This window comes from Glycine soja, chromosome 4, assembly GCF_004193775.1.
Source record: "Glycine soja cultivar W05 chromosome 4, ASM419377v2, whole genome shotgun sequence".
Lineage (NCBI taxonomy): Eukaryota > Viridiplantae > Streptophyta > Magnoliopsida > Fabales > Fabaceae > Glycine > Glycine soja.
The window spans coordinates 4,053,566-4,078,630 of NC_041005.1; the positions used below are offsets into that span (position 1 = coordinate 4,053,566).

General features: G+C 32.6%; 2 protein-coding genes and 1 pseudogene across 5 annotated transcripts; 2 read left to right on the plus strand and 1 right to left on the minus strand.

Moving 5' to 3' along the window:
• The first annotated feature begins 474 nt into the window (after positions 1-474).
• Positions 475-7,779, plus strand: LOC114408807. Of its 3 annotated transcripts, XM_028371979.1 has the most exons (8): positions 475-707; positions 857-987; positions 1,098-1,323; positions 1,454-1,528; positions 2,054-2,442; positions 4,904-5,243; positions 7,192-7,269; positions 7,404-7,779. In XM_028371979.1, exons 5-8 carry the CDS (start codon positions 2,069-2,071, stop codon positions 7,455-7,457), a joined length of 846 nt encoding a protein of 281 aa, XP_028227780.1. In that variant the 5' UTR covers positions 475-707; positions 857-987; positions 1,098-1,323; positions 1,454-1,528; positions 2,054-2,068; the 3' UTR covers positions 7,458-7,779. The 3 variants fall into 3 exon arrangements, with proteins under 3 accessions (XP_028227780.1, XP_028227778.1, XP_028227779.1); XM_028371977.1 differs by lacking the exons at positions 475-707; positions 857-987; positions 1,098-1,323; positions 1,454-1,528 and adding an exon at positions 1,574-1,942; XM_028371978.1 differs by lacking the exons at positions 475-707; positions 857-987; positions 1,098-1,323; positions 1,454-1,528 and adding an exon at positions 1,579-1,942 and having other exon boundaries at positions 7,407-7,779.
• Positions 7,780-11,522: 3,743 nt separating this feature from the next.
• LOC114408317 lies at positions 11,523-16,123 on the plus strand (annotated as a pseudogene).
• Positions 16,124-17,230: 1,107 nt separating this feature from the next.
• On the minus strand, positions 17,231-22,401 carry LOC114408808 (protein EARLY FLOWERING 3-like). Of its 2 annotated transcripts, none has more exons than XM_028371981.1 (6): positions 22,013-22,401; positions 21,854-21,926; positions 21,419-21,657; positions 20,345-21,186; positions 18,600-18,651; positions 17,231-18,476 (listed from the first exon to the last, which is right to left on the minus strand). In XM_028371981.1, exons 3-6 carry the CDS (start codon positions 21,632-21,634, stop codon positions 17,442-17,444), a joined length of 2,145 nt encoding a protein of 714 aa, XP_028227782.1. In that variant the 5' UTR covers positions 21,635-21,657; positions 21,854-21,926; positions 22,013-22,401; the 3' UTR covers positions 17,231-17,441. The 2 variants fall into 2 exon arrangements, with proteins under 2 accessions (XP_028227782.1, XP_028227781.1); XM_028371980.1 differs by having other exon boundaries at positions 21,821-21,926.
• Between the last annotated feature and the right edge of the window lie 2,664 nt (positions 22,402-25,065).

Genomic DNA, 25,065 nt, shown 5'->3' on the forward strand with positions numbered 1-25,065 from the left:
GAATGCGATGAACTCAAGTGAGAGAGAAAGACTTTACAAGGGAGATAATTAGTTTTTTTTTTTTTAAGTATGTTATCCAGGAATTTGATTCTATATTAAAAGATTTATTAAACGATAGCAGTTTTATTTTTGCCTTTAATCATAAACTTTATTTGTAATATATGACTGTCCTTGATTCAATTTTTTTTTACACGCGACCAGAATTTAAATACGATTCTCCCATTAAATAGAATATAATAAAACCTTTTGAATCCATTTGAGTATATATATATATATATATATATATATATATATATATATATATATATATATATATATATGATGGCAAACTCAAAATGATTGAAATTCAAATAATAATTGGAACGTGAGGAGGAGTGTACAGATTCCGTTAACGTCGTGAGAAAGAGTAAACGGCGTGAGGGCATGGATGAGGGGATTGTAAGGGGAAACCGTGAATGGTTAGAGGGAGGAAAGAGGAAAGCCGTGAGATTGTTGATCTACGGTCATCAACTCCGAGAGAGTGTATATAAAACAGGCCCTTCAATGGAAACTCACCATTTCGTTCTTCCTCTTCGACCCTTTCTTCTCTTCTTTTGTTCTTTCCATCATCTCCCACAACTTTCTGGTTGCCCTGGAATTTCCAACTCTAATTCACATAACCCGAAGTTGAATGTTAAGGATCTGACACTTTTTTGAGATAGAATGAGGTTTGCTATTTAGACAGCCCCAATATCTCTTTCTTCTTCTTCTTTTGGTTCTCCTTTTGGCCACGTAGAATAATGAAACTTGTTTCTGTCTAGATTGACTCGAGTCCTTCTCTTCTTATTTTTTTTTTTGGATTCATTTTTGTTCACAGATGCATGTCCTAAGAGTATTTGCCAGACTTTGTCGGAATTCCATTGTAAATTTTCAAGTGAAATCTGTTCTGGAAATTTCCTTTGTTCATTGAGATTTTTAGAGGTGCATAAGATTTTTCAAGTTTTGAAGGTTGGTAAATAAGAGCCAAGAACTTTTGGTTTTGTTCCGTTCCTCTATGTTTGGCGTCTGTGCTAAGTTATTCCTGTTTTTTTTTTTCTTTTGTTTTTGGGCTTCTGCAGATATATTTCTCTTGAGAAAAAAAGACGGATTTTGAAACTCTGAACTTTGTGCAAGTCGTACGTTACAGGGACGATCGCTACTTGGCCATCGTCTCAGATAGAAGCTCTGAAGTGTCATTATTAGTTGAGTTTTCGGCATAGATTTACATTTTCCATAGCTTTGGAACTGAAATCTGGACAATTTTCCTAAACGGTTGAACCAGAGTTTCAGCAGGAGCAGATTTAGGTGAGAGAAACTAACGTATTTCATCAAAATAATTGACTTGATTCGCTGCAGCAGTTAATTCAGTTTTGATGTTCATTTCCTCCGTCTTTGTTTGTTCTCTAAATTCTCTCCCTTTCCTCATTTCCTGCAGGAAATAGAAAAATTGGCTCCTTTCCCCCTTAGTTTCAGAAGGAATTGATTGCTCGACGACTGTTAATTTTGTAAGGTAACATTCAGTTTTTCTGGATCTCTTCTTAATCTCAATCGCTCACAAGACAATATGAGTGTCGCTTTGAAAAGATGAGCCTTCCGAGACCAGTTGAATTGAATCAATCGATGCCTCGTTTTCACATTGTCTTAGCTATCCTTTCAAAAACATTGAACCTCTTTTTCCATGTATAAATTGAATCTCAAGATAATATAGTATACTGTATATCTTAGCCAGAAAATTTTCATGATCTCCGGTTCTCCCTCTCGTAACTGTCATCATCCATTTTTGTCTTGACCCAGATATAGAAGATGCTCACAGTGCACAATTCCCTTTCTTTTTCTTTTTTAATTTTCGGAATCCATGGACCGTCCGATGCACACATCCTGTAACCGTAGAGCCAATTTCAATTTGAGTTTGTTGGATAAAAATGTATCAATATATTTAATTCTTAATTTCAATTATTGTTGTTCTACCTAAGAGTTAACAATTACTCCAGTAAATTTATCTTTTCGATGATGATGATGATGGTGGTGGTGGCAGGCACGGGTTCAAGAGATGGAGAAAGAGTCATTTATTCGAAGCAATAACAATACGAACATAATGTCTAGTGTTAGAGAGAAAAACGGAGGGGATGGGTCGTTGTTGTTGAGGGCGAGTTCCGATAGCGCTAGGCAAGCAACGACGTCGAATTTGGTGTTGCAGTGGGGGAATCGGAAGCGGCTGAGGTGCATGAAGGTGCAGGTTAAGGACGATTCTTCCGGTCCGGTTCAGAGGACAACGGTTCGGGTGGATCGCCGGGTCGTTAGAACCGACAAGTATTCTTTAAATAAGGCCACGTTCGGTGTCAATTATAATAATAATCATCATCAGAGTAACGGGTATCCGAATCTCCGTGAACGTCCATCTTCGCCGCAACCACGAATTCTCAGGTAACGCTATTACTACCATTCACTTTTTTACTTTGTCTTTGTCTTGCTTTATAGATAAATGAAATGTGATTTAATGTTTGTTTTTTATTCCTTCTGATTGAGAGAGAATGAGACTGAGATGGGTTGAGATCTGAGATGAGGTTGAGGGCAATTTGGCTAGATTCCGGATTTTATATCCAAAAAAGAGGGGAAAATTAAGATTTTTGTGTTACCTTTCATAAAGTTTAAAATCGTTACTTAAATTAAATCTTAATCCATCTTTCTTTTTCTTTTCTTTTCTTTTCTTTTTTCTAGTTGAGTTTGCATACTTATCTTGAGAGCAAGGTTCGTGTTGGTGGTGCACTGCCTCGTGGGCCAGTGTTTTATTTTGTTTTTAATCTGTAAGGAGGAATTTTGAACTCATTTCCTCCTCTCTTTTTCTACTTTCACGATTAAGCCTCTCTTCCCAAGCCAATCTTATATTTCCACAAGTGTTTTGTTTTGTTTTATTTTGTTAAATAAATCAAATAAATAAATCAGAGTTAGGATTGCGGTCGTGGACTTGTCGTGTGCATGTATGTATTGTTGATGTATTTTCAGCAAAAGAAAAGATAGTGTTTTCTTCTTTGCTCTTATCAGCGATGATAAAAAATTCGCTGTTGTGATTAATTCCAAGCAAGCAGCACATGGGGTTTGTGTCAAATATCTGATAAAGAGTTGAAAGTACTTGGGGGCAGTGGAAATTTGGCAGTGCTCTTTAGTTTGGTTAGTGCCCATGTCTGCCACGAAATTTCCTTCGGGGCCATCTATATGCGATGGAGGCAACTTGTAAGTGACACATGTCAGGCAAAGAATCTTAAGCCTCAAATGTTATTATATAATATATAAAATAAAATTTGGGTGACTAGTCAAATGATTTTTGTTAAACTCATGGGCTGAATACATGAGGCTTATATTCTGTCCACTCTCCAATTGATCAGGTTCCTTGCGGATGTCTCATCCAAATTAAAGAATGAATAGGAACTCACGGTAAGTGCGTGAGATCCCCTTCTTTATTTCCTCAAAATTTATTTGGAGATATTATCATGACTAAGAATAAGAATATCACATTACTCTAATGTCTGCCTCACAAATAGGTAATAGGGTATTAAATTTGGGTTCTGAGTTTGGATTAATCTTATAATATTTAGGCACAAAAAATAAACAGAAATATAGTTGGGCGATGATTCTAGCTTAACTGTTGGTTCGGGGACATTAACTTGTAAGTTCTCAAAAGCCCAAAGGGGAATCCTTTAGACATTGCTTTAGCAGTGGGTATCTAGTTACTTTTCTTTTCTTTTAAATAAAAAACTAGATCACTTGTGTTGCTTTACATTCTAACTTAGAATCATTGGTAGCAACGGGCAAGTCTAATAATCTAAATCAAGTTAATAATCCAAACCTTGCTGCTTTGCTTCTGACGTCTAACAAGGAATTTGACATTTCTTGGGAGGTTTAAGGTTGGTCTTCTTGATTCTTAGCCGTTGACATTTTCTTTGCTAGATCTAATTTTTGTATATTTTCTGTCTTTACCATCTGTTAAATAAACCCAGAAGATGCGAGGATAATTATTTTCACTCTTTCAAATCTTCTTTGTCTGGTATTTTATTTATTGTGAAATTTAATTTAATTTCATGCTTTAATGAGTGTTATTCATGTGATTGCATTTATATGAAGATCAACAAATCCTTCAAATTTAAGAAAGAAAAAAAAGTAATTAAGGACAAGCATAGCATATTCAGTATCCTTCACCGCCCTATAGTTAGAAGAGAGGCATTTGCAGCTTCTGGAGGATGCGGTCATGCGAAGCAGAACTAGAACCTCATTATTCACATCAATTACTACTAGGACGGTTTCCTTGGAAACATGGAATGGACGGTTTCCTTCCACGTGTTCACGAAAAGTCCTTTTCCATTATAGCCGTCCGATTGGAGGGGCCACGTAGCACTCTTCATCTTCGTTACTCTAAATCCAACGGCCCCAAACACGCCGTGGAACCAGCTGTGCCCGTTATAGGGGAATCACACACACTTTCTCTCTTAGGTCCCTCAAATATCCAATTCTCATTCTCATAGGAAAATAAATTAAACTACCCTCCTTGAAAACAAAATACTTATACAAATACAAAGTCTGGGAAGGAGCCAAAAACCAACCCTTATTCTACGCAAAAAAAAAAAAAAAAAAAAAACTCAGTCTAGATTCCTGCTTCTCCCACCCACCCACCCTTGGATCTAGATCAACCCTCCCAAGGTTAATTCCGTAAACTCACCACTCCCTAGTTACTTTTTCATATATAATTATTATTTTTTAACTCTAAAATATAACCTCTCTGAATGCTTCTTTCTTTGCCCTATTTATTATTCCGTGTTATGTGATGTGATTCATGTTCCTACGATTAAGAATGATAATTACTTACTACATGTGACTTGTGTTTTGAAATTAGGAACTCAGAAAGTTCAAGTGCCATGAGAGGAGGACAAAGCAACGGGGGTGTTAGGGGAATTGCCTCCCCGGACAGGGGTGCGCACGATAAGAGAGGGGCCCATAACAACCTCCTTAATGACAATAACAAGTCCGCAGCCTCGTCGGATACTGCGCACGATAGCAAGAAGGGAGGGTCGCCGTCCGGCAGCGGAGACGCGGCTGCTCCGCCGGTCTGGCCACCCAAGTTCGTGATTGCCTTGACCAACAAGGAGAAGGAAGAAGATTTTCTCGCCATTAAGGGCTCAAAGCTGCCTCAGAGACCCAAGAAGAGAGCTAAATTCATTCAACGAACCCTCAATGTAAGCCCCTTTTCTGCTTTTTCATTTTTCCCAACTTTAATTATTATTCATTACATGAAACATTAATCTTAGCAGCTCGTATAAATTGATGCTCTAGTATGATTTATAGTTTTATACAATGACAACAATAAAAATTAATCTTAATAACCGATCCAAATTTAGAATTTGGATGAAGTGCTTTGGTAGAGTCTTTAAGACCTTAGCATATAATAATAATAGAGTGGGTGTGAATTGTGAAACCAACTAAAGAAAAGCATATTTTAATTTTAGTATGCGATTTGTGGTGATATTCTTTACTACGGTGGGTGAGTGCCCCTTTTTCCTTTGGTGTTTTACTTTTCCCTTTTGCTGGAAAAGCCATACATGGTTGGCAGCTGTGGAGTGACTTACACGCGTCAAGGGGAGCTTGGCTCACACCGAATAGTGACTGACCAAAATTATTATGTAGTCTGACACCACACCACCACCACCCGTATGTAGTTTTCTCGTAACACATTTTAATTTTTTAATTTATGAAAATAATTAATAACAACTAACTACCTTCCTTTGAAAGTTAAAAGTTAATAATAGCAACTGCCATTATCGAAACCAAAATTATAAAAAAATTAACAACAATCTTCTTTGCTAACAAGCTACAATAAAATAATAAAAATTAGGGTAGGGAAACTGAATAGTATATTTCAATTGATGTCTCACACCTACCCGGACTTGTATAATAATTTTTGTGCTGTACTTCTTTTTTCTTTTTTTTTAATTTCCGTTGCTCTTTTTGTGTCGTACGTGTCTTTTAATTTTTGCTTTATCCTAAACCAGGTAGTGAAAATCCGTATGCTTAATGAAGAACAAAAACTGTGTTCTTATTCAAACATTTTAATAAAAAAATATTATGCTATTATTAAATTATTATTAGGATCATGACAGAGGTTGATTTTTTATTGACATTCGGCCACTTGATGTCTATCTAATCAACACCACATTTGCTGGGCTCTGGTGGATTTGGTCATCACGAACAAAAACAAAAAAAGATGAATTAAGTGAAAGACACAAAGAAACAGCACACGATGTGCGTGAAAACACGTGTCAAGGGGTTTGGAATTGGATGCATATGTTAGAAAGTAGGAGCGAACATACTGGATTGCATCCTCAGTGATGCCTGTTGTAGTGGATGGCCCTGATGATGGAATAGTCTTTACTCTTTACAGAGACTTATCAACAAAAGACTACAAATTATTACTAACCGACAAATTGAGTCTCATTACCAGAGAAGAAACTCGTGTTTTGGTAGTGTTACTCTAATCTAGAGAAAAATACAGTATTACTCATGGTAAAGAAATAGTAGTTGTAAAAATTAAATTTATAACGCGTAATAATAAATTTTAAATGAGATTTAAATCATTCTTATTTCATTTTTATTGCTGTTTTAGAATATTTTTTATCTGAAACTATTTTTATTTCTGGGTTTTTGAATGATAAAAGGGTCTGGCTCATCACATTTTAAACTGTTTTTCCTGCTTTTAATTAAGTAAAGATGAAGCACACTTATCTATTATTTTAACTGCTGGCTTTCTTTTTAGTAAATTTTTCTTTTGGCATTTTCATGAAGGAAAAAGATTGGTTCACCACTTTTCTGTGTAGATATCCACCCATAAAAAGATATGAATAATTAATATAATTGATGATATGCTTAATAAGAAACAAAAATAAAGGGAGATGAGAAGTATACATTAGGTGGGAATACTATTTAGGTGGTGAGAGAATCATTACTCTTTTATAAATACTCAACCTCCCCCGTTTTCAAACCCTACTTGCTTGTAGTTTGTTGACAACTTTTCAACTACCATTTGTTTATTTGTGTTCCTTTTTTTTTTGTCTTATTTTGATGTTATGTATTGAAATTCTAGACAAATGCATGATTTGTGTTCCGAATATGCTTTGATTTGCTTTACAGCTTGTTAGTCCTGGCGCATGGTTGTGCGATCTTACCTTGGAACGATACGAGGTTAGGGAGAAGAAGATATCCAAAAAGGTAAATTGAAAGGGAGGAAAAGAAAAAGAATATCTGTTTCTACAATCTGTCTTTTTTATTACATGAAGAAATGAGAAGATATTATTTTTGTGGCACGTAAATAAATAAATATATTTTGTTTTGTTTTGATGCAGCAGAGACCAAGAGGTTTGAAAGCAATGGGAAACATGGACTCAGACTCTGAATAGAGACAGAAGTGAATGAGTAGAAGAGAGGGCTAAACTTTATGTTTGCTAAGGATGTGTAGGAAATGCACGGATGTTGTAAAGCACGGCATGGCATCTCAGCTGGGTGCCAACAAATCCAAATCCAAATATAAAATATTTTAGCTTTGCCACTGCTTAATCTCTTAGCCTTCATCATTTATTTTTTCCTGGCTGGAAAACTGCTTCGGAATTACGAATGACTAGGTGCCAATTTTACCGTCAAGGAGAGGCATTTTCACAGAAATAATGTCATTTTAAATAGAATTTCTCACAAATCTTTTAACAAGATGTTCTGTTTTTTAAATCATATTCATTTTATCACGCAATTTTACTTCCCCCCTCGTTTTTTATAATAATTTTAAGTAAAAAACAATATTTACTCTTTTGGCAATGGTTACGTCAGACACGAAAGCTTAGAAAAATTGACAGCTCAAGAGTGTAATATTCGTCAAATAAACATGGGTTGAAAAACAAAATTCACCTAATTTAATGGTGACTTGATGGGTTACCGTAAAAAAAAAAAAGAATTATGAATTATAAAACTAAAAATTTATTTTCATTTTCATAAAACTAATAAGAATTGAATTAAATTTTTTTATAAAATTAATAATAAGGACCATCACACAAGAGTGTGTTTCGTTTGTATTTTCATTCCTTGTTTTTATTTTATCCCATATGAGATTTTTGGTTTCAACGTAAAATAATGAAAACGAGATTTGATCGTTTTTAGTTTTTGGTTTGTTTGGGAAAATATTTTTACTGAAAATAAATACAAAAATCCAACCAAACATATTTTCATCACTGTTTAAAAATAGAGATAAAAAATAACCAAACTAAATACCCCTAATAAATTGATAACTCCAATCCATCTAAAAAATTAGGTTAAATGGGTTGGCCTAGGGAGCCAAACCCATTTTTCTACCCATACTTACTGGTTAAAATAATACTTACTGGTTAAAATAAAAGGTAATTATTATGTGTTGATGTTAATTTAGAATTTTTCTTAGATGACTATTGTTTCAACTAAACTATACTCCAGGAAAGAATGTTCCTGCAGATACTATTATTGGAAATATTATTTCCATCAACACGTTTTATAACTACTTAACATTCCATTCCTTGACATATTTTAAATTTTGTTTTAATTTAAAAAATAAAATAGAATAAAGTGAAAGTGGGAAGTTATCGTCCATTTACATGGAAATATAGTATTCCCATCCTTTTACGTCGGAGTAGAGAGGAGAAATAAGGTGGAATATATATTCATGTAATAAACATGAGAATGACACATTCTCGAGAATAAAGTTATATGACTTGAAACAAATAAACTAGTGTTAAAAATATTATTTTGAGATTGATAAATTTCAATTTTCTAAAAGGTCATAATATCTGAAGTCTGAAATTGATGTTTTTCAAACAATAATGGATTCCAGAAGGGATCAGTTTGAGTTTAAAGCAGGCTGATTTAGAGACAAACGTTCGAAAATTTTAAGTTACAAGATAGATACTAGTAGTGATCAAGTGTGTCTCTTTAGCTAGTCGATCCTGATTATTTAGACATATGTTTGTATTATATTTTTGAATCGTTAGAATAACATATCTATAAATAAGGCCCCTTATAAGCTATTTTCATGATTAAAACACACTACACAAATACTTTGTAATATCTAACATGGCTCGTAGATACAATGACTACTGGCTCAAAAAGTTAAACTGTATGTCTCATGTTTCCAACAAAATTAAAATACACGCCTGTATAGTTTTGCCAATTTTCTTCTACCTCTTCTGCTCGTCAGCCTCCTCTGTCAGTTTTTTGCATTCCAAGTCATTTAGATTCCTACAATTATATATTCTTCTGTCTTTGAATTTTCAATTTACATTTTGAGTATTTTATTTTATTTTCATAATTATTCTTTTTATTTTAAAAAATATTATTAAAAATTTATTCAAAGATTAAAAATAAATAATAATTTTTATTTAATTAAATTATATTTTTTTTAAAAAAAGAAATACATCACAAAAAACGAAATAATTTCTACTGGCAAGCCATTACTTTCAAAAGTTACATAACTCTACTAAAAAGGAATTAAACATAATCATCAATTTCTCATTACTGGCTGACCAAAATATAATTTGTTCATCTGAGTTTTTTTTTTTTTGAAAGGTAATCACTTATGTCCTATCCCACTAACCCATAGAGACTATTATCGTAAATAAGCGGGGTCCATTGCAGGTAGATCATCTTCTAAATATATATTAACTTTGATAATTCATTTATTAACTTGATCAGTGTCAAAGTGACTTTGTAGGTACCAGTCAAATAAGCTCAACATACCGAGGAGGAGATCAAATTACTGGTTGAGATTAGGTTGGAGAACACCTCGAAAGCCGGTAAGAACATTCATCTTATAATATAAAATTTAAAAATTATTATCCTAATTCATTTAACCGTTTCGATGCTTAATTGTGAACTATAGTGGGAAACAGAAAGAGGAACATTGGTTTGAGCGGTTAAGATTGTTTGGAATTATTCTTTTGGGGCCCACCTTCTCAACATAATTACAATCTCCAAAGAGAGTCCAGATGCTTCTAATTACGCCGCAATGATCGGAGACCTTTGTAAATTGTAAAGGAATTCATTGTTAAGATGGATGTCCTGTATGCCTTTAAATAAACCTTGGAACAATGTTCATCTTCAATGTTTAATCGTGGATTGTATTACCATTTCATAACCAAAAATTCAAACTTTTAATAATGTCATTCACTAACGCTGCAACGTGTCTCTGTTTGGCTCTTAACGCATTCTTTAATTTAATTGATGTATGTATGAGCACAAGTCAAGCAAGAATAACAGCGTTCGTTGACCCTTAATGAACAAGCTTCCGTTCTCAGCAGATATAAATTATACCCAAAAGAAAAAGGCACAATCGCATATTAGAAAGCATAATAAAAAAGCGACCACAAACTCATGTATTCTATTCTGTTCAAGAAAACGTCAACTACAAGTAAACTTCAATTTGAATAGACTTTATTTTATAAACTTAGTTTGTAAAAACAATTTTCTCTTTTCTCTCCCCTCTTTTTCTTTTATTTCAACTTTTTTTTTCGAAACAAAATTAAGACAAGACTTAATTTATAATCAGACCCAATTAAAAATCAGTACTAGACCTTTCAAATTTTATTTTATGAACATATCTCAGTGCTCCCAATTTGAAACCCAAACATGCCCGTAATTGTGTCTCTGTGAATGCAGTGTAACGTCTCCACAACAAAACCAACAATACTTATAGAATGCTCTGTGGCTATAAAAAAAATATACTCTTCTTCAATTCGAAATCATCGTTATTTTTGTGATGCTATAGAAATTTACAAAGTTATCATTCTGCCATTACATACACTATTAGTATTTATTATTTATTCATTATAAATTTAAGTGTCCACTAGGAACAACTAACCACACAGCAAGAATTCAAAGCAAAACTGAAAAATAATATATGATTGAAATTGAAAACAAAAACAAGAAAAAGAACCCAAAATAGAATATCAAATAAAATTCATTATGTACCAAACCCAATGTTAACAAATGATAATAGCCATGAGATAGCAAAATTACATAAGATCCTGAAACGAACACATGAAATCTCTGCACATCAATACAGGGGAAACTATACTCTACTACTAGTCAAGCCTCGATCTCTGATAAATCCACACAAAAAAATAGAAAAGAAAGTGAAAATCCAGAGGGCGGAGCGCAGCATGTTCAGATCCTGAGAGAAGAACCGAAGACGAGAGCAACAGCGGCGGTGAGAAAACCGACGGCGAAGGACGGAGAGATGACGGAGGCGGGAGAGGTGGGGCTAGGTGCCGGCGCATCGGCGGCGTGAGCGGCGGAGACGACGGCGAGAAGGAGCGCCATTGCTGTCATGATTACGACTTGAGAGGAAGCCATTGCTAGTCGCTGATTTAGGGTTTTGTTTGGAGCAGTGTAGTGAGGAAAGATAATGCGAATGAAGTTAGGAAGAAGGTGAAGGACTGCTTATATAGGAAATGAAAAGAGGAGGTAAGGGTAGTTTGGGAATGGCGATTAGGCATTATAGTTTGAGTGGGTGTTGTTGTCAAAATCAAAATTAGGCTTAGGCAACTGCAACTGCAACTGCAACTGTTTTTTCTATTCTACACTAAATTTTTTAATTCTCTGTGTTTATTTTTTTATAAATCAGATTGTTGTTGTAAATCTTAAAAAATAGTAAGAAAATTTATGCAATTTTGCGAAATTTAAGAGATGATTTATGATTGGTGTAATATATTTTCTTAAAAAAATTATTAAAAATTGACTTTGTAGGATTGTCAGGAGAGGGTATCTAGGGGCCAGGAGGACGTGGCTTCTAAGAGGGGAATCTCTTTGCAGCATGCGCCAGGTACAAAGAACAATATTTCCTGTACCTAACAAATAATTTCTCATTTCTTAAATATTTCTTTACTTTTATTTAGTTGTCATTTTAAAATTTTAAGGAAATATTAATTTTTTTAGAGTGCTCTTATGTATTAACATTTGAATTTGTAATACACTAATCAGTATTATTTACTATTTTATTAAATTTTTATAAAAGAAGAATACTTATCATAAAAAAAGTAGTATAATAAACTATTTTCTAAATGTGTATATTACTTTAAACAATACAAAATGAAATGAAAAAGAAACTAACATTTTGTATAACATTTTATTTTAAAAAATTTAAAAATATACATAAAAGATAATTAAATAATTTATTTATAAAAATAAAAAATCATTTATTTAAACAAAAAAAATAGATTATATACAAAATTTATACTGATTCCAAAATTTAAAATTTAAATTTAAATTTTTTAAAAAATGTGTTCTTTTATTTCTTTTAACACCATTTTTTATTTTTTACTTTTATTATAAAAATATTTAGTTTTTAAAGTTATAAAAAAACAATTAAATATTTTTTATGTTATTTTGTATTTATTAGTTAATATTATTATCTGATTTTAATTCAATCAACTGATTTATTAAATTTTAATTTTTCAAATCCTAATTTTTAAGTTATAAATTTTCAATTATCTTATAAATTAGTTTTTCCAAATACACCCAATGATAATATATATTTGTAGAAATTTAATTCATTAATTATTAAGATAAAAATGAGCTAAGTTTTACTTGACTTGACTTAGTTTTTAAATCGAAGTCTTGAGCTCGTTTTGATTAACTTGTACTATTTGTTTTTTTTTAAGGTTTGACTTTTTTAAAAGTATAATCTTTTTAAAAACTTATTTAAAAGTTAAAAATATAGCAAACATTTATTAAAGGTTGGTTTGGTAGGAAGATATACAATAGATGACAAATAAGATGGATGGAAATAAAAAAGTTGAGTTGAAATAAGTAAAAAAATAGAGGAAAAATAAATATATTTTGCTTAGAAAAATGAAAAATAAATAAGAAGAAGTAAGTAGGTGGGTAAAATTAATAAGTAAAAAAAAAAGGATGTGAACCCGTAACTTTAAATTTATTTTTCTTTTCATTTTCTTACAATCAAATACTTTATATATATATATATGATTGCTAATTAGTTAATCAAATACTTTTATATTAATATTTTGTCTCATTATAATTATAATTTTACGTTATTTTACACATATAAAAAAATATTAAATAAATAAAAGAGTAACAATTTTATAAAATTAACCATATCATCGTTAATTTATTTTTTATTTTTTAACACATATCATTAATATTATAAGAAATATACGTCAAAAAATAATTAATATTACATTAAAAAATTAAAATGATAATTATTTTAAAATAATTTTTCTCTTCTTACAAAATTGTTATTGGATGGAGGAAGTATTTTGTTTTCTTTAAATGTATTTTAACCGTACTTTATTAATGACTAATAGATACATTAAATACTTAATTATTAAATCATGTGTTCATATTATAAAAATATAATTATATAGTTGGTATTATAGTCAAACTTGATTACGCAATAATAAATAATGGTAATAGATAAATAGAATTGACCGCGAAAAATTATAATAGTACAAATGGACTAACTTTATATTGAATACTTTTTGTCAAGAAAAACTTTATATTGAATACATTAATAAATAACACTCATTAATTTTCATACGTCACATGCAAGCAAATGTAACTTGTGTGTATATATGTATCTTGTGGGTGCGATTTATATTAGCCGAGAAATTGAGAGAAGATATCAAAGTGGAATGGGGAAAATTAAGGGGTGTTTGATTTCATTGTTTTTTGTTTTCTTTTTCATTGAAGATAGATAAATGTTGATAAAAATGCGTTTGGTTGAATTTTTGAAAATATTTTAGTAAAAATATTTTCTCAAACGAACTAAAAATTGGAAATAATAAAATCTCATTTTTAGTATTTTCAGTTTAAATCAGGAACCTCATTTTGAATTATATGAAAACGTGATGACAAAAAATGTAATTTTAAACAAATCTAAAAATACATTTTTTTTTTAAATACTCATTATTTTTATTTCTTGAAAACAGGAAATAAAGAGTAAAACTAAACATATTTTTAAAATTCTAATTTTCAGAAAATAAAAACAATTTTTAAAAAATAAAAATATAAACTAAACACAACCTAATGTTAAGGTTGCAATCTTGTTGCTTTGCGTCTTGCTTGCCTTGTGTATCAGATTGCAGTTAACTGTTGAAGCAAGAGCATCATCACCTTTAGAAAGAGAAATCGAAGCCAAATTGAAGCAACCCAACAAGCCTGCCGTGAAAACCACTAAGGTTTGCAATTAATCTTTTGGATTACAGTTGTCATTCTAGATTTTACCTTACTAAATCCTCTCAAAATATTTACTAGTATTTTATTTAATGTAAGATAAAAAAAAATTAATAGTCACAAGGAGAAAGTGCTAATTTTAAAAATAAATTTTCAAGTGAAAAGAATAACCAATAACGAATATTAAATTTTTTTTTTAACATTATACTTACGCATATGAAGGTTTTGATAAAAAAAAAGTTTATTTTAAAATCTTAATTTATTATATAAAAGTTAAACAAAACAAATTTTTATAATGATAAATAAAAAATATTTAATTAATCATTTGATCGATATACTTGTGTTAATTTTTAGTTTTAGTTCTTATACCTAAAAATTCTGTTTTAATTCAATTAAGCACAGAAGATGCTTCTGAGTCAGTGATATATACATGGCAAAAAAGTGGAAGCTGCCCAAAAGGAACCATCCCTATTCGCAGAATTCTAAAGGAGGACTTACTCAGAGCTGCTTCTCTTGACCGCTTTGGGCAGAAACCCCCTTCTTCTCTTCAGAAAATCAATTAATACATGTCATGTGAAGACACATATATGATCTTTGATTTCGCAAGCTAACTTAATGCAGCATAAATCATAAATGTATATAAAATATACAATTTATACTGGTAGTAGATACAATTCAATTAATGCTATATATGGTGATGTGATCATCATGCAGTCACATTGGGATACAATTATATGTATATATGTTACTGTTGAAGAAATTACCCTTCAACTCTTTCACGTCATCCTTCTCAATTCTCATTACACATTAATCATTACTCTTCTCAAACCTTGATGACACGACCGTCACATCCAAACATATCTCCGGCGAAGTCATAGCCATCATTGTCACCATCTCTAGTGAAGGGGAATAGTCTGCACCCTAGTGGAGCCACCGGGTTTTTTGCCTACTGGACTGTAAGTATTCATTTTATTTTGTTCGTTGATCTTCTTAACTTAACTTAGTTCATTTAACCTCAAATATTGCCAAGGAGAAAATCAGACATTGGTTTTGGTTACTTAATTAATTTCGTGGTATATATGTGGTGCAGACGGATTCATACAGGTCAACAGGTTGCTTTGATCTTATTTGTCCAGGATTTGTGCAAACAGGCCAAGTAGCCCTTGGGGTACCACAGGACCTATATAATCCATTATGGGCCCACAGTATGATCTTAACGTTGGACTGTTCCTGGTAATTAATGTTCTCAAGTATATTTATATTTAGGCAAATCTGTGTCTAGTGTCATATCTCGAATTAGGACACTGTTTGAAAAATTATGCTGCTCATATTTTTTTTATAATTTTTATAATAAATATATTTTCATTTTAGTTCCTTCACTAATATATTAAGGACACTGGTTAATAATATCCTTATATTTATATTATGTGCCACTATTGAATTATCTTAAACATTGATGATAAAACATTAACATGTGAATTTATGTTGGGGTGTGATATGGGAATCAGACTCAGGAAATTGGTATCTTAAAATTAAGAACAACGTCGCTGAAATATTGGGTTCTTTAACGCACAGTGCCATATTGGTGGAATGGGGAGGACAAGTGTGAAGCAGGAATATAAAGAAGCATGAAACCCCTCACAAGGGAACAGCAATGGGAAGAGGTCGGTTTCAGAACGCATGCTTCATGCGCAATGTGAGGGGGTTAAGGATTATTCGCAACAGCTGAAGTATCCTGATCAAGGATATGCTATGGCTGAAGAGCCCTACTGTTACACCTCTTTTGCAATTTAGTGCCACACAACTAATTTTGAACGCATTATTATTAATTGTAGAACTTTTAGAAGATGAAATAATTAAACATCCCTGTTGTTAATGTTGGAGTTTTGTCTAGAGTTTGTCTTTACCATCAAAATCTCAAAATTAACAGTATGAATTTAAAACTAGTTGTTGGTTATGTTAAAAGTCACGTAAAAAGAAAATAATCCCTAAAAATTTGTTTACAATATCAACAAAAGTTTAATAAAAAAAACGAAGCTCATTATATGACAGCTGTGGGATTTGAACCCAAACTCTTTCGGACCAGAGCGTAAATCTGGGGCCTTAGACTACTCGGCCAAACTGTCGCTGTTTAATAGTTGCTTACACTATATTAAATTATTAATGTAATATTTGTCTTTAACAGAATGTGAAATTTATTCGATGTTTCTGTGCTTTGGAATAGAATTGAGCATGGGTTAGGTTAAATCAAGTTTATTTAGATTCAAACTGATCAATTTTGTTTGGATTGACTCAAAATTTATTTATTTATTTTATTTTATTTGATCATATTCGAATTGGATGGAGTCATTAGACATTAGGTCTATAAATAAAATAAAATAGTAAAATGAAACAAAAAAACATAGCAAATTGAAAAAAAATAATAGAAGAGAGCTGGTGAAACATGAAAGTCTCAACAATTAAGATAATATAATTACATAAATAAAAAAATATAGTTACACAATTTATAACAAAAAGTGTATCCTTAAAAAAATGTTTACACAATTTACGTGTTCCTAAATTTGATACCAAACCGATATCATTAGATTTGTAATTTTAAAATTCGAAACGATTAAAATTTTCTCCTTCAGTCCAGTTCAAATCATCAAGTCGTGTACTCCTGTGTAGAATCTAGATGTGATTTAACGATATGTTGTAATTACATATTCAAGAAACTAAAGCTAATAATTGGAATGGTGTGCACGCTTACCATGGGAAGAAAATGTTAAAAGATGTTACACTAAATATTTATCACATCCAAATCGAGTGGAGTAATATTTCCACTGGCAGATCGATGACATGAAACAATCAATTAGAATAACAGCTAATGTGTATGACAATCACTAGTCTTCTAGGCAAGCAATATAAAACCTCCTCCCATGCACAGAGGAAGCAGAGCACCTACTCTTTCGGGTAAAGCAATTACTACTGTGTAAAACGAACACTTATGTATGGAAACAACATGATACCATAAAATAATGTTACATTTTGACCAGTTTTGATATGCCAGATATATCTACATACCAATGTGCTGTATGTAACAAGGTCAAAAACCAAAACAAAAATTATAAAATACAACAGCTCGTTACATGACATACTCCAAGAAAGTACAGGAACTAGACAAACTACTTGAACCATCACTACACTGAGTCATTCTGTTTTCTCCCTTCTTGAATTGATTGGAAAATTCTAGCTGCTGATGCAGTTGCAGATCTTCGGTTATGAGGCACGACTTTGATCACTCGCGTATGCTGTCCAGTTTCAAGAGACTGAGGAACAGACTCTGGTTCTGCTGGAACCATAGGGAAAAGAGGAAGAACATCTCTTCCTTCTGCAACTTGCCCAGTGCTTAATCCCTGTGCCATTTCACTAGGACTACTGGCTGAAGTCTCCTGCAACTCAAAATCCTTAGATGTCTGATGTTTCAGGACATGCGATATTGCTCCATTTCTCTGAACTGGTAAATTACAAGAGCTTTTGTTGTTTGTGTTATGATTGGCTTTCCCTCCTCCGGGTAAATGACCATTATGCCCGTGAGAACCTAGTGCAGAGAATTGGTTCCCCTGTTCAACAACTGACTCTGACATTGATGAATTCATAACTGGCATGCCATATGGAGGGAGGTAACCATGACTGCCAGGATGAGTGTCTGGTGGAACCCCAACTCCTTGATGAGAAGTTGGGATTCCATAACCAGGATTCATGAAAGAACCACCCAACAGAGCAGGCACAAAAGGCCCGCATCCTCCTCCACAACCAGTTCCTGTGAATCCAGGCCCCGGATATGGCTTGTAGACAAGTCCTTCAGAAGGAGTCATAACAGGAATTAGCCACGGGTGCCCAGGTGGTGACTGATTGAAACACCAGGGACCCATCCCACTGTCAGCAGCCACATTTGTCTGGTGCTGATTTCCAGGGAAAGGGGTGCATTTTGAAAGGTGGCTACCGTCTTTCACAGATGAAAGAGATGTTTTGCCAACCGCATTCTCTGCAGAACATTCCATTTTATGATTTAGCTTTTCAGAATCATCTTTGCGCTTAAGGTTTTGTTGCCGAGGTTTTACAACATATTCAAGTGCAAGTTTTTTGGGAGTAGATCCCTTTGGAGGAGACTTTCCCAGAAAAGCGCCATCTTCAAGCAAAATATCTGGTGATCCAGCAATTAGCTGTTGGACCTGCTTAAATAAAAAGGAATTAATCAGTATGAACAGACTCCAAGAGTGTGTGTGCAAGAAAAGCTAATAAGCTTCCCATTTTGGACTAACACGAGATGCTGAACAGTGCCAGAGATAATTTACCTTTATCAGTCTATGCAACTCAAACACTTGGACAGCAAACACTCTCTGTTGACTGTAGAGAGGAACAGGAGTTGGATCAAGAAAATTGCACAATACTCGTCCTATTAGGACTTGAGAAATATACAGTTGAAATAAAAGGGAAATATTAAGCGTTTGGAGCTATCTATAATCATGTTGGAACATGGAAGCACCGATATATAAACCACTAACTACCAAAATCAGAGGCTCCGATCACATCACAAAACCGGTTAGCAGTTAAGCGGAATATCTTCCGTTCTACAATTTATATCATATCATCATACAAATCTTAACATGGTTTTTTCAGGAGGACTCGACATATTAACAAGACATAAATATGATAACTAAAACTGTTTCACAAAGATATCGTGCCTATGTTACATCATAAAAATCCTTCTCACATGGTTTAAGACAATAAAAACTTGTATTTAAGGCTCATTAAAATTAAAGCCGAAAAAACATTATATAATTCAAAAGAAATATTTGCCAATTTCCTTGTCCCTGTCCAGGATAAAGACTAGATAACAAGGAGATTGGGGCATACAATTGTGGGAACATTAGCATTCAGTAGTCACAATAGATCAACTACTCTGGACAAATTTGTAAAACTTCAAACTTATTTTCTGGGGTTGGGGATAAGCACATATACATCAAAATCATAAAAAAAAACATGTATATGATATGAAATCAGTCAGAGGTATAGAGGCAGGACACCTTAATTAACAACAGTGTATCATAAAAAATATCCCAACCCAAAATCGAAAATAGAAAACCAAGACACTAGATAAGTTGGAGAAAGGGGGGGGGGGGGGGGCAGAAATCCCCTTGTCATCATAATTTCAATTGAGGACTCATCATAACTCTCCAAGTGTCCCCTACCACCATACATCCAGGATCATCCTCCATTACTTGGTCCCCTTCAGTGTAGTTTAAGGAAAAGTGCCCAGTGGTGACATGGAGAACCAAGCAAGAGGAAACCAAGACAGGAATATATCCAACATCCAGTTGCTAGAAGACAGTGAATCATGAGATGATATGCTGTCACAAGGGTCCCCTCCAACATAGTATAACATTAAGACTGCTCACTGCCCTGTTGTAACCAGTACCCACCATTAAAACACTGTTAAGGACTTTGAACGTATACAGCAACAACAATAGCCATATCCCACTAAGGACTTTGAATGTACAAAAAGAAAAATTAGAAGGGACCCCAGGACAATCAAATTTCCTTTCTTCAAAGCCACATATACAGCAACTTAATTGAAATGAAAACATACAGCCCACTTGCCTAGTGTATAACTAATGATGCATAAAGGATACCTTACATTTGTAGCAAAGGCAGAAAACAAAAATCATTAAGTAACAGTTTCCAAAAATTCCAAGGGAATTTTTTTACATATTTTAGCTAATCAACCATGAAGAAAAAAATAAGAAAGGTATGAAGAAATTTCACCATTCCACCAAAATCAAGATGATAAAATCAGTGGACATATCAAGCTTCCACCAAAAATAGGGCTTTTGGGTTTTGTATTCTAAATCTTTATGGTTGTTTATGGAAAGCAAGTTAAGGATATTAATATTCACAAAATCAACATTTAAGAACTTGTCAGGTCCAAGCAATTAAAATAATTCACTATTTATATGACAGAAAAATATTTCACAAGGAAAATACTTCTTTAAGACCACCATAGGAACCGCCAATGCTATTGGCAAGCAACATGACTTACTTGGCAATTGCTCTTCTTGCTTTCCAGAAATGTTTTTGACCTATTATTCCAACAACATCATCTGGAGAAATTCTCACTGTCGACAAATTTTCTACCATGGAGATCTTGGAAGCATTGTCACTTTCATTTAAGTTTCCCATCTGTATCGGACTGCCCATCCTGGTATCATGATGTTCAGTGTCATTGATTGCATCAGCTGGACTAGTTTGGTTTGCTGTAGGGGCATTTCCCTTGTCTGTCTCCCTTGCAGATTCAACAAGACAACCATTATCTCCAATGTCATTGGATCGGGACTCCACTCCACACTCCAGCTGTAAGCAAGTCTCACCTTGTTGTAATCTGTTAAACTTTGATACATGACAATCTTGAAACTCCCGATTCGGAGTCACCTTGGCTTGCCTTAGTAAGGTGTGGATATTTTCTCTAGTCGATATGCTTCTGACAGACATTGATGCCTGCTCCTTACTTGTACTTACTTGTGGAAGCACATCAATCTCACTTCTGACATCTTTTCTCATATTGACAACTGAGGAGCCAAACTGCTTTGGATCTCTTTCACAATCACTTTGCCCTGATATGGAACCACCAAAATACCTAGAGCCTGTAGGAGTGAGTTTTTTCCCATTGAAACTCTCAACACTCTTATCATTACATTGACCAGTCCTGGAGTGAAAGTATACAGGAACCCTAAAGTCGTCTTCATCTACCTTCTTTCTCTGTTCAAGAGAAGCACTCAAATTTGTCCCTTCTGATTGGCGTGAGTTACATTTTTCAGCTCGATGAATAGGTCTTTGTGGTGGCAAATGAACAGGGTAGACACAATTTCTCTCAGGGACAGTCCCCTGCAAAAATGTTAATCCAATTCCAAGCATTCAGAAAGAAACACAACCATTGCGCGCACACACAAAACCAGAATAACACCAACTATTAGTCAGAACATACAAAGGAATAGAATCAGTGAATCACAAATTGGCAAATTAAACTTCTCTTATGCTAAAAAATACTAAACAAAAATCATAACAACAATAATTAGGACTATAAGCAAAAGTCACAGTAACAGAATGCAAAAATTACCAGACTTGAGGATGCAGGGGGAACTGTATTACTTGAAATATTTGGGTTGAGTGGCAGAACACCTGAATTGAACCTTTGAGAAGGAATACTAAACTGCTCGTAGAGGGCCATCTTATTCCTAGGTGGTGCTCTTGGGCCTCCCTTCTCTGTATCATTGACATGTAGTCTAGGGAACATTGGCCCCATCACCTTCTCATCATCCTTCCCTCTCTTCATCCTTACACTTCCTAATCCTAATCCTAATAATAATAAAAAAAAAAAACTTCCCTTTATTTCTTGTCTTTTTATGTTAAATTGCAATACATGATTCTCTTATCCACAAATCCAAATCAATCTCACTCACACAATAGCAATTACAATTTACAATCAAATTAAACAAGCAAGTGATTGTGATGGACGTACAGAACTGAACTCGTGAGTATCGAATCTACTCACTTCTGGATATGATATCAAATCTCAACTATTTTCAATTGGGTACCCGGAGAACCTATGCACGGGCTCGATCTTGCTGCCAGATGCAATAATTCAAAAATATCAGAATTCAAATCAAGAGAAAGGGAAAAAGATAATGAAAATAAAATTGCTTAAGACTACCGAAGAGAGCTTGCGGTAGTGAGTGACGAGTTACGGAAGGGGAAGCCGGTCAGAGCACAAGTACTTGGTGTGGACAAAAAAAATGGCGGAAATTAGCAGAGAACCCGAGAATTTCGGAACAAAAGAGGATGATGTTGGGAGGGGACCAAGGAGAGGGAACAAATTCGAGGAGAGAAAAAAGCGCACACACGTACGAGAATTGGATTAGATGCAGCGTTGTTGTGTTTAGGGATTCCTCATAGATGAGAGAAGAAGAGGGAGGAAAAAGAATAAGAATGGATCATAAGGAAAAGAAAGAGAAAAGTGCGAACTATGTGGGGCCCTTTGGATAGAACTAGAACCCTTTTCTTGCACTAAATTTTTTAACTGGATTTTCTTGTCCAAGTCTACTCTTTCCGGATAAAATGCATTACATTTATGGGTACTTACATGGCACTTACTTTATAATATAAAAACATAACACTTTTCTTTTCTTTTTTCTCATACTCACCAAAGATCGTCCTACTCACCACCTGATTTATTCCCTTTAAGCGGCAATCTGACACCTAATCAAATACTAATTCCTTTTCTTAATATTTTCCGCTCATGGTTTCTGTTTATTCTTTTTAATTGGGGACAGAAAACAGCGCGCCCAAAATATCTTATGCGCATAGATATTTTGTACAATGTTTGATATTCGCATTTAAGTATATTTGAAATTTTGTATTTATGAAAAAGTTTGTCGAAAATAATTTTATTATAATGTTTCTAGTTTCTTTTTCTTTGTAATTAAGTAATTAATATATTAAAGTCAAGACCAAAAGATTTGAGTATTATTTGAGTTTGATTTTTAATAGAAATAATTATTAATTAGACTTAATTATTGTTTGATTGAAATTTGAATTAATCAGAATTTTTTTCTGATAAAAGAAAGAGTTAAAAAAATAATGATAAAAATTCTCTTTTTATGGTTGAAATTAGAAGAAGGAACGAATATCGTAGCTTTGTGTACCAAAAAATTCTCAGTTAGTGGAATGTGATAGTGAACAATGCTGAATTATTGGTCTGTAATTGGACAAACCGAAAGTTAATGTAATCTTAATAATAAAAGGATCCTTATTTACATTAATGTCATGACAATAATTAATATATTTAATGTTTAATTAGATATATATTTTTATTATATTTTATAAAATCTATAATTATGGTAGAATAATTATTTATTTAGTTTAAACTGGATTGAGTAATTAGTACTGCAATTTATAATTACTAACACGGTATAAGTACATTGAACTTTTTTGTAAGAAAATCACGGGAACATTTGTAAATCCAGGTGTTGGGTTATGATTGTTGCAGGTCATTCTGGGTTGTTCCCTTTTGGGTCCATGGGGGACTGTGAAAAGCACCAAATAAAGCAGATTCCATGAAATTCGCAATCGTCAACTGGCACTGGGATCATGTTATCTGTTCTGTACGAACAGAAATACAGTGGCTGTGGTGGCTAATACGCACTGAAATAATTAAACTTTTTCATGCACTGTTTACTAGTGATTATTATAGTCACTTCTAAATTATAATCCTGCCCGAGTGAAAATAAATTGTGTTCGCCATTTTGTAAGTATTTTAAATCATGCTATATTTGTGTAATTAATTATGCTGATTGAATTGCAAGAAAAAAAAAATAATATATATATATATATATATATTAAATTTTCATAATAAAATTATTTAATGACTTTATAGTTTATACAACGTCAAAACAATTTAGGGATGTAAAACATAAAAAAATATTATGTGTCTTAAATATTTTTTTTGTCTCTTAAATTGACATCACACCTGATATTAATTTATTTTGTTATTCTATCACTCTTTTAAAAAAAAAAGAAAAAAGAATAGCTATGTATTAAAGTTTGTGTTTTAAATCCTATGTAATGAGTGTGAGCCTTCGGATGAACTTTGTTTTTAATATTTTTTTTGTGCATTTTAAATTCTTGATAAGAAGAACCTAAAATGTTGTGATTAAAAAAATTAATGCTGCAATAAGATTAAAATTATTTCATAAAAAGTTGAAATCATAAAAAATATCGTTTGGTTTAAGAAAAAAAAATGTGTTTCTAAATATAACAATGTGACTTTATTTTAATTTGTTCTTTGTTTTAAAATTTTATATAAGAAATAATAAGAATAAAATTAAATTATAAAATAAAAATTTGCATTTCATTATTAAAAGAATTTAAAAGTAAAACATAAACTATCATTTTTATTTTAAAAAATGACAGCGCTAATCATTTTTTTAATAGAAAAAAAAATTAAAAAAAAACATTTTTTTAAACGAAACGATCCTAACCGATAATATAAATGAATATTTAAATATTCAGAACCATATTTCTGCGATAAATCTCAATTGTAGTTCTCAAACTTCGTATACTTGTTTGTGTGTACGTTTTAAAGATAAGAAAACTTAGTTTACGCGCATTATTGTTCGACATATTTTTCCACTGCCAATAATTGTCTTGCCTGAGATGAAAAATATTAATAAATTAATTTTATTAACAACACTTCTTATAAAAAAATTGACATATGGATAAGCACAAGTAAGTTGTCAATGACAACCGGTTGAGAATGACAGTATTGTTAATAAATATTTTTTTATTCGCGAGACAACTACATTTTTATATACTTATATTCGTATGATATAATGTGTTGTAATTAAGGAAGGATGATGTATGACCAACAAGACAACGTTGGCTTAATTAATTGTCATGGATAAATACCGAATTTTAAGTGCATGCTTTGTTTTTTAAGTCAAAGCTCTTGTTTATTTAAGGAAACTTAAGTGCATACTTATGTTAAGGTTATGTTAGTTTTTTTTTATCAGTAGGTTATGTTAGTTCAATTTAGTTTATGATCACCCTTTACGGAGGAAGTTGTTTTTCTCCCATGTAAGGATGTATTAATCTTTCAACTATTTATTGAGATTTTTAGTATTAAAAAAATATATTACGGGCATGTTTGGATATTACAAAAAAATGCACATATTATTAGATTTCCTCGTCTAATTTACCATTTGTTTA

Bases quoted from the DNA above. Each gene is read 5' to 3' on its own strand.
- LOC114408807 (XM_028371977.1), top strand. From the start codon at position 1,874: ATGGACCGTCCGATGCACACATCCTGTAACCGTAGAGCCAATTTCAAT. The intron at 1,943-2,053 runs GTATCAATATAT...TGGTGGTGGCAG, and splicing joins TGAGTTTGTTGGATAAAAAT to GCACGGGTTCAAGAGATGGA. The intron at 7,270-7,403 runs GTAAATTGAAAG...GTTTTGATGCAG, and splicing joins AGAAGAAGATATCCAAAAAG to CAGAGACCAAGAGGTTTGAA.
- LOC114408808 (XM_028371981.1), bottom strand. From the start codon at position 21,634: ATGAAGAGAGGGAAGGATGATGAGAAGGTGATGGGGCCAATGTTCCCT. The intron at 21,187-21,418 runs GTAATTTTTGCA...ACATTTTTGCAG, and splicing joins CCCCTGCATCCTCAAGTCTG to GGGACTGTCCCTGAGAGAAA. The intron at 18,477-18,599 runs GTAAATTATCTC...TTATTTAAGCAG, and splicing joins AGTTGCATAGACTGATAAAG to GTCCAACAGCTAATTGCTGG.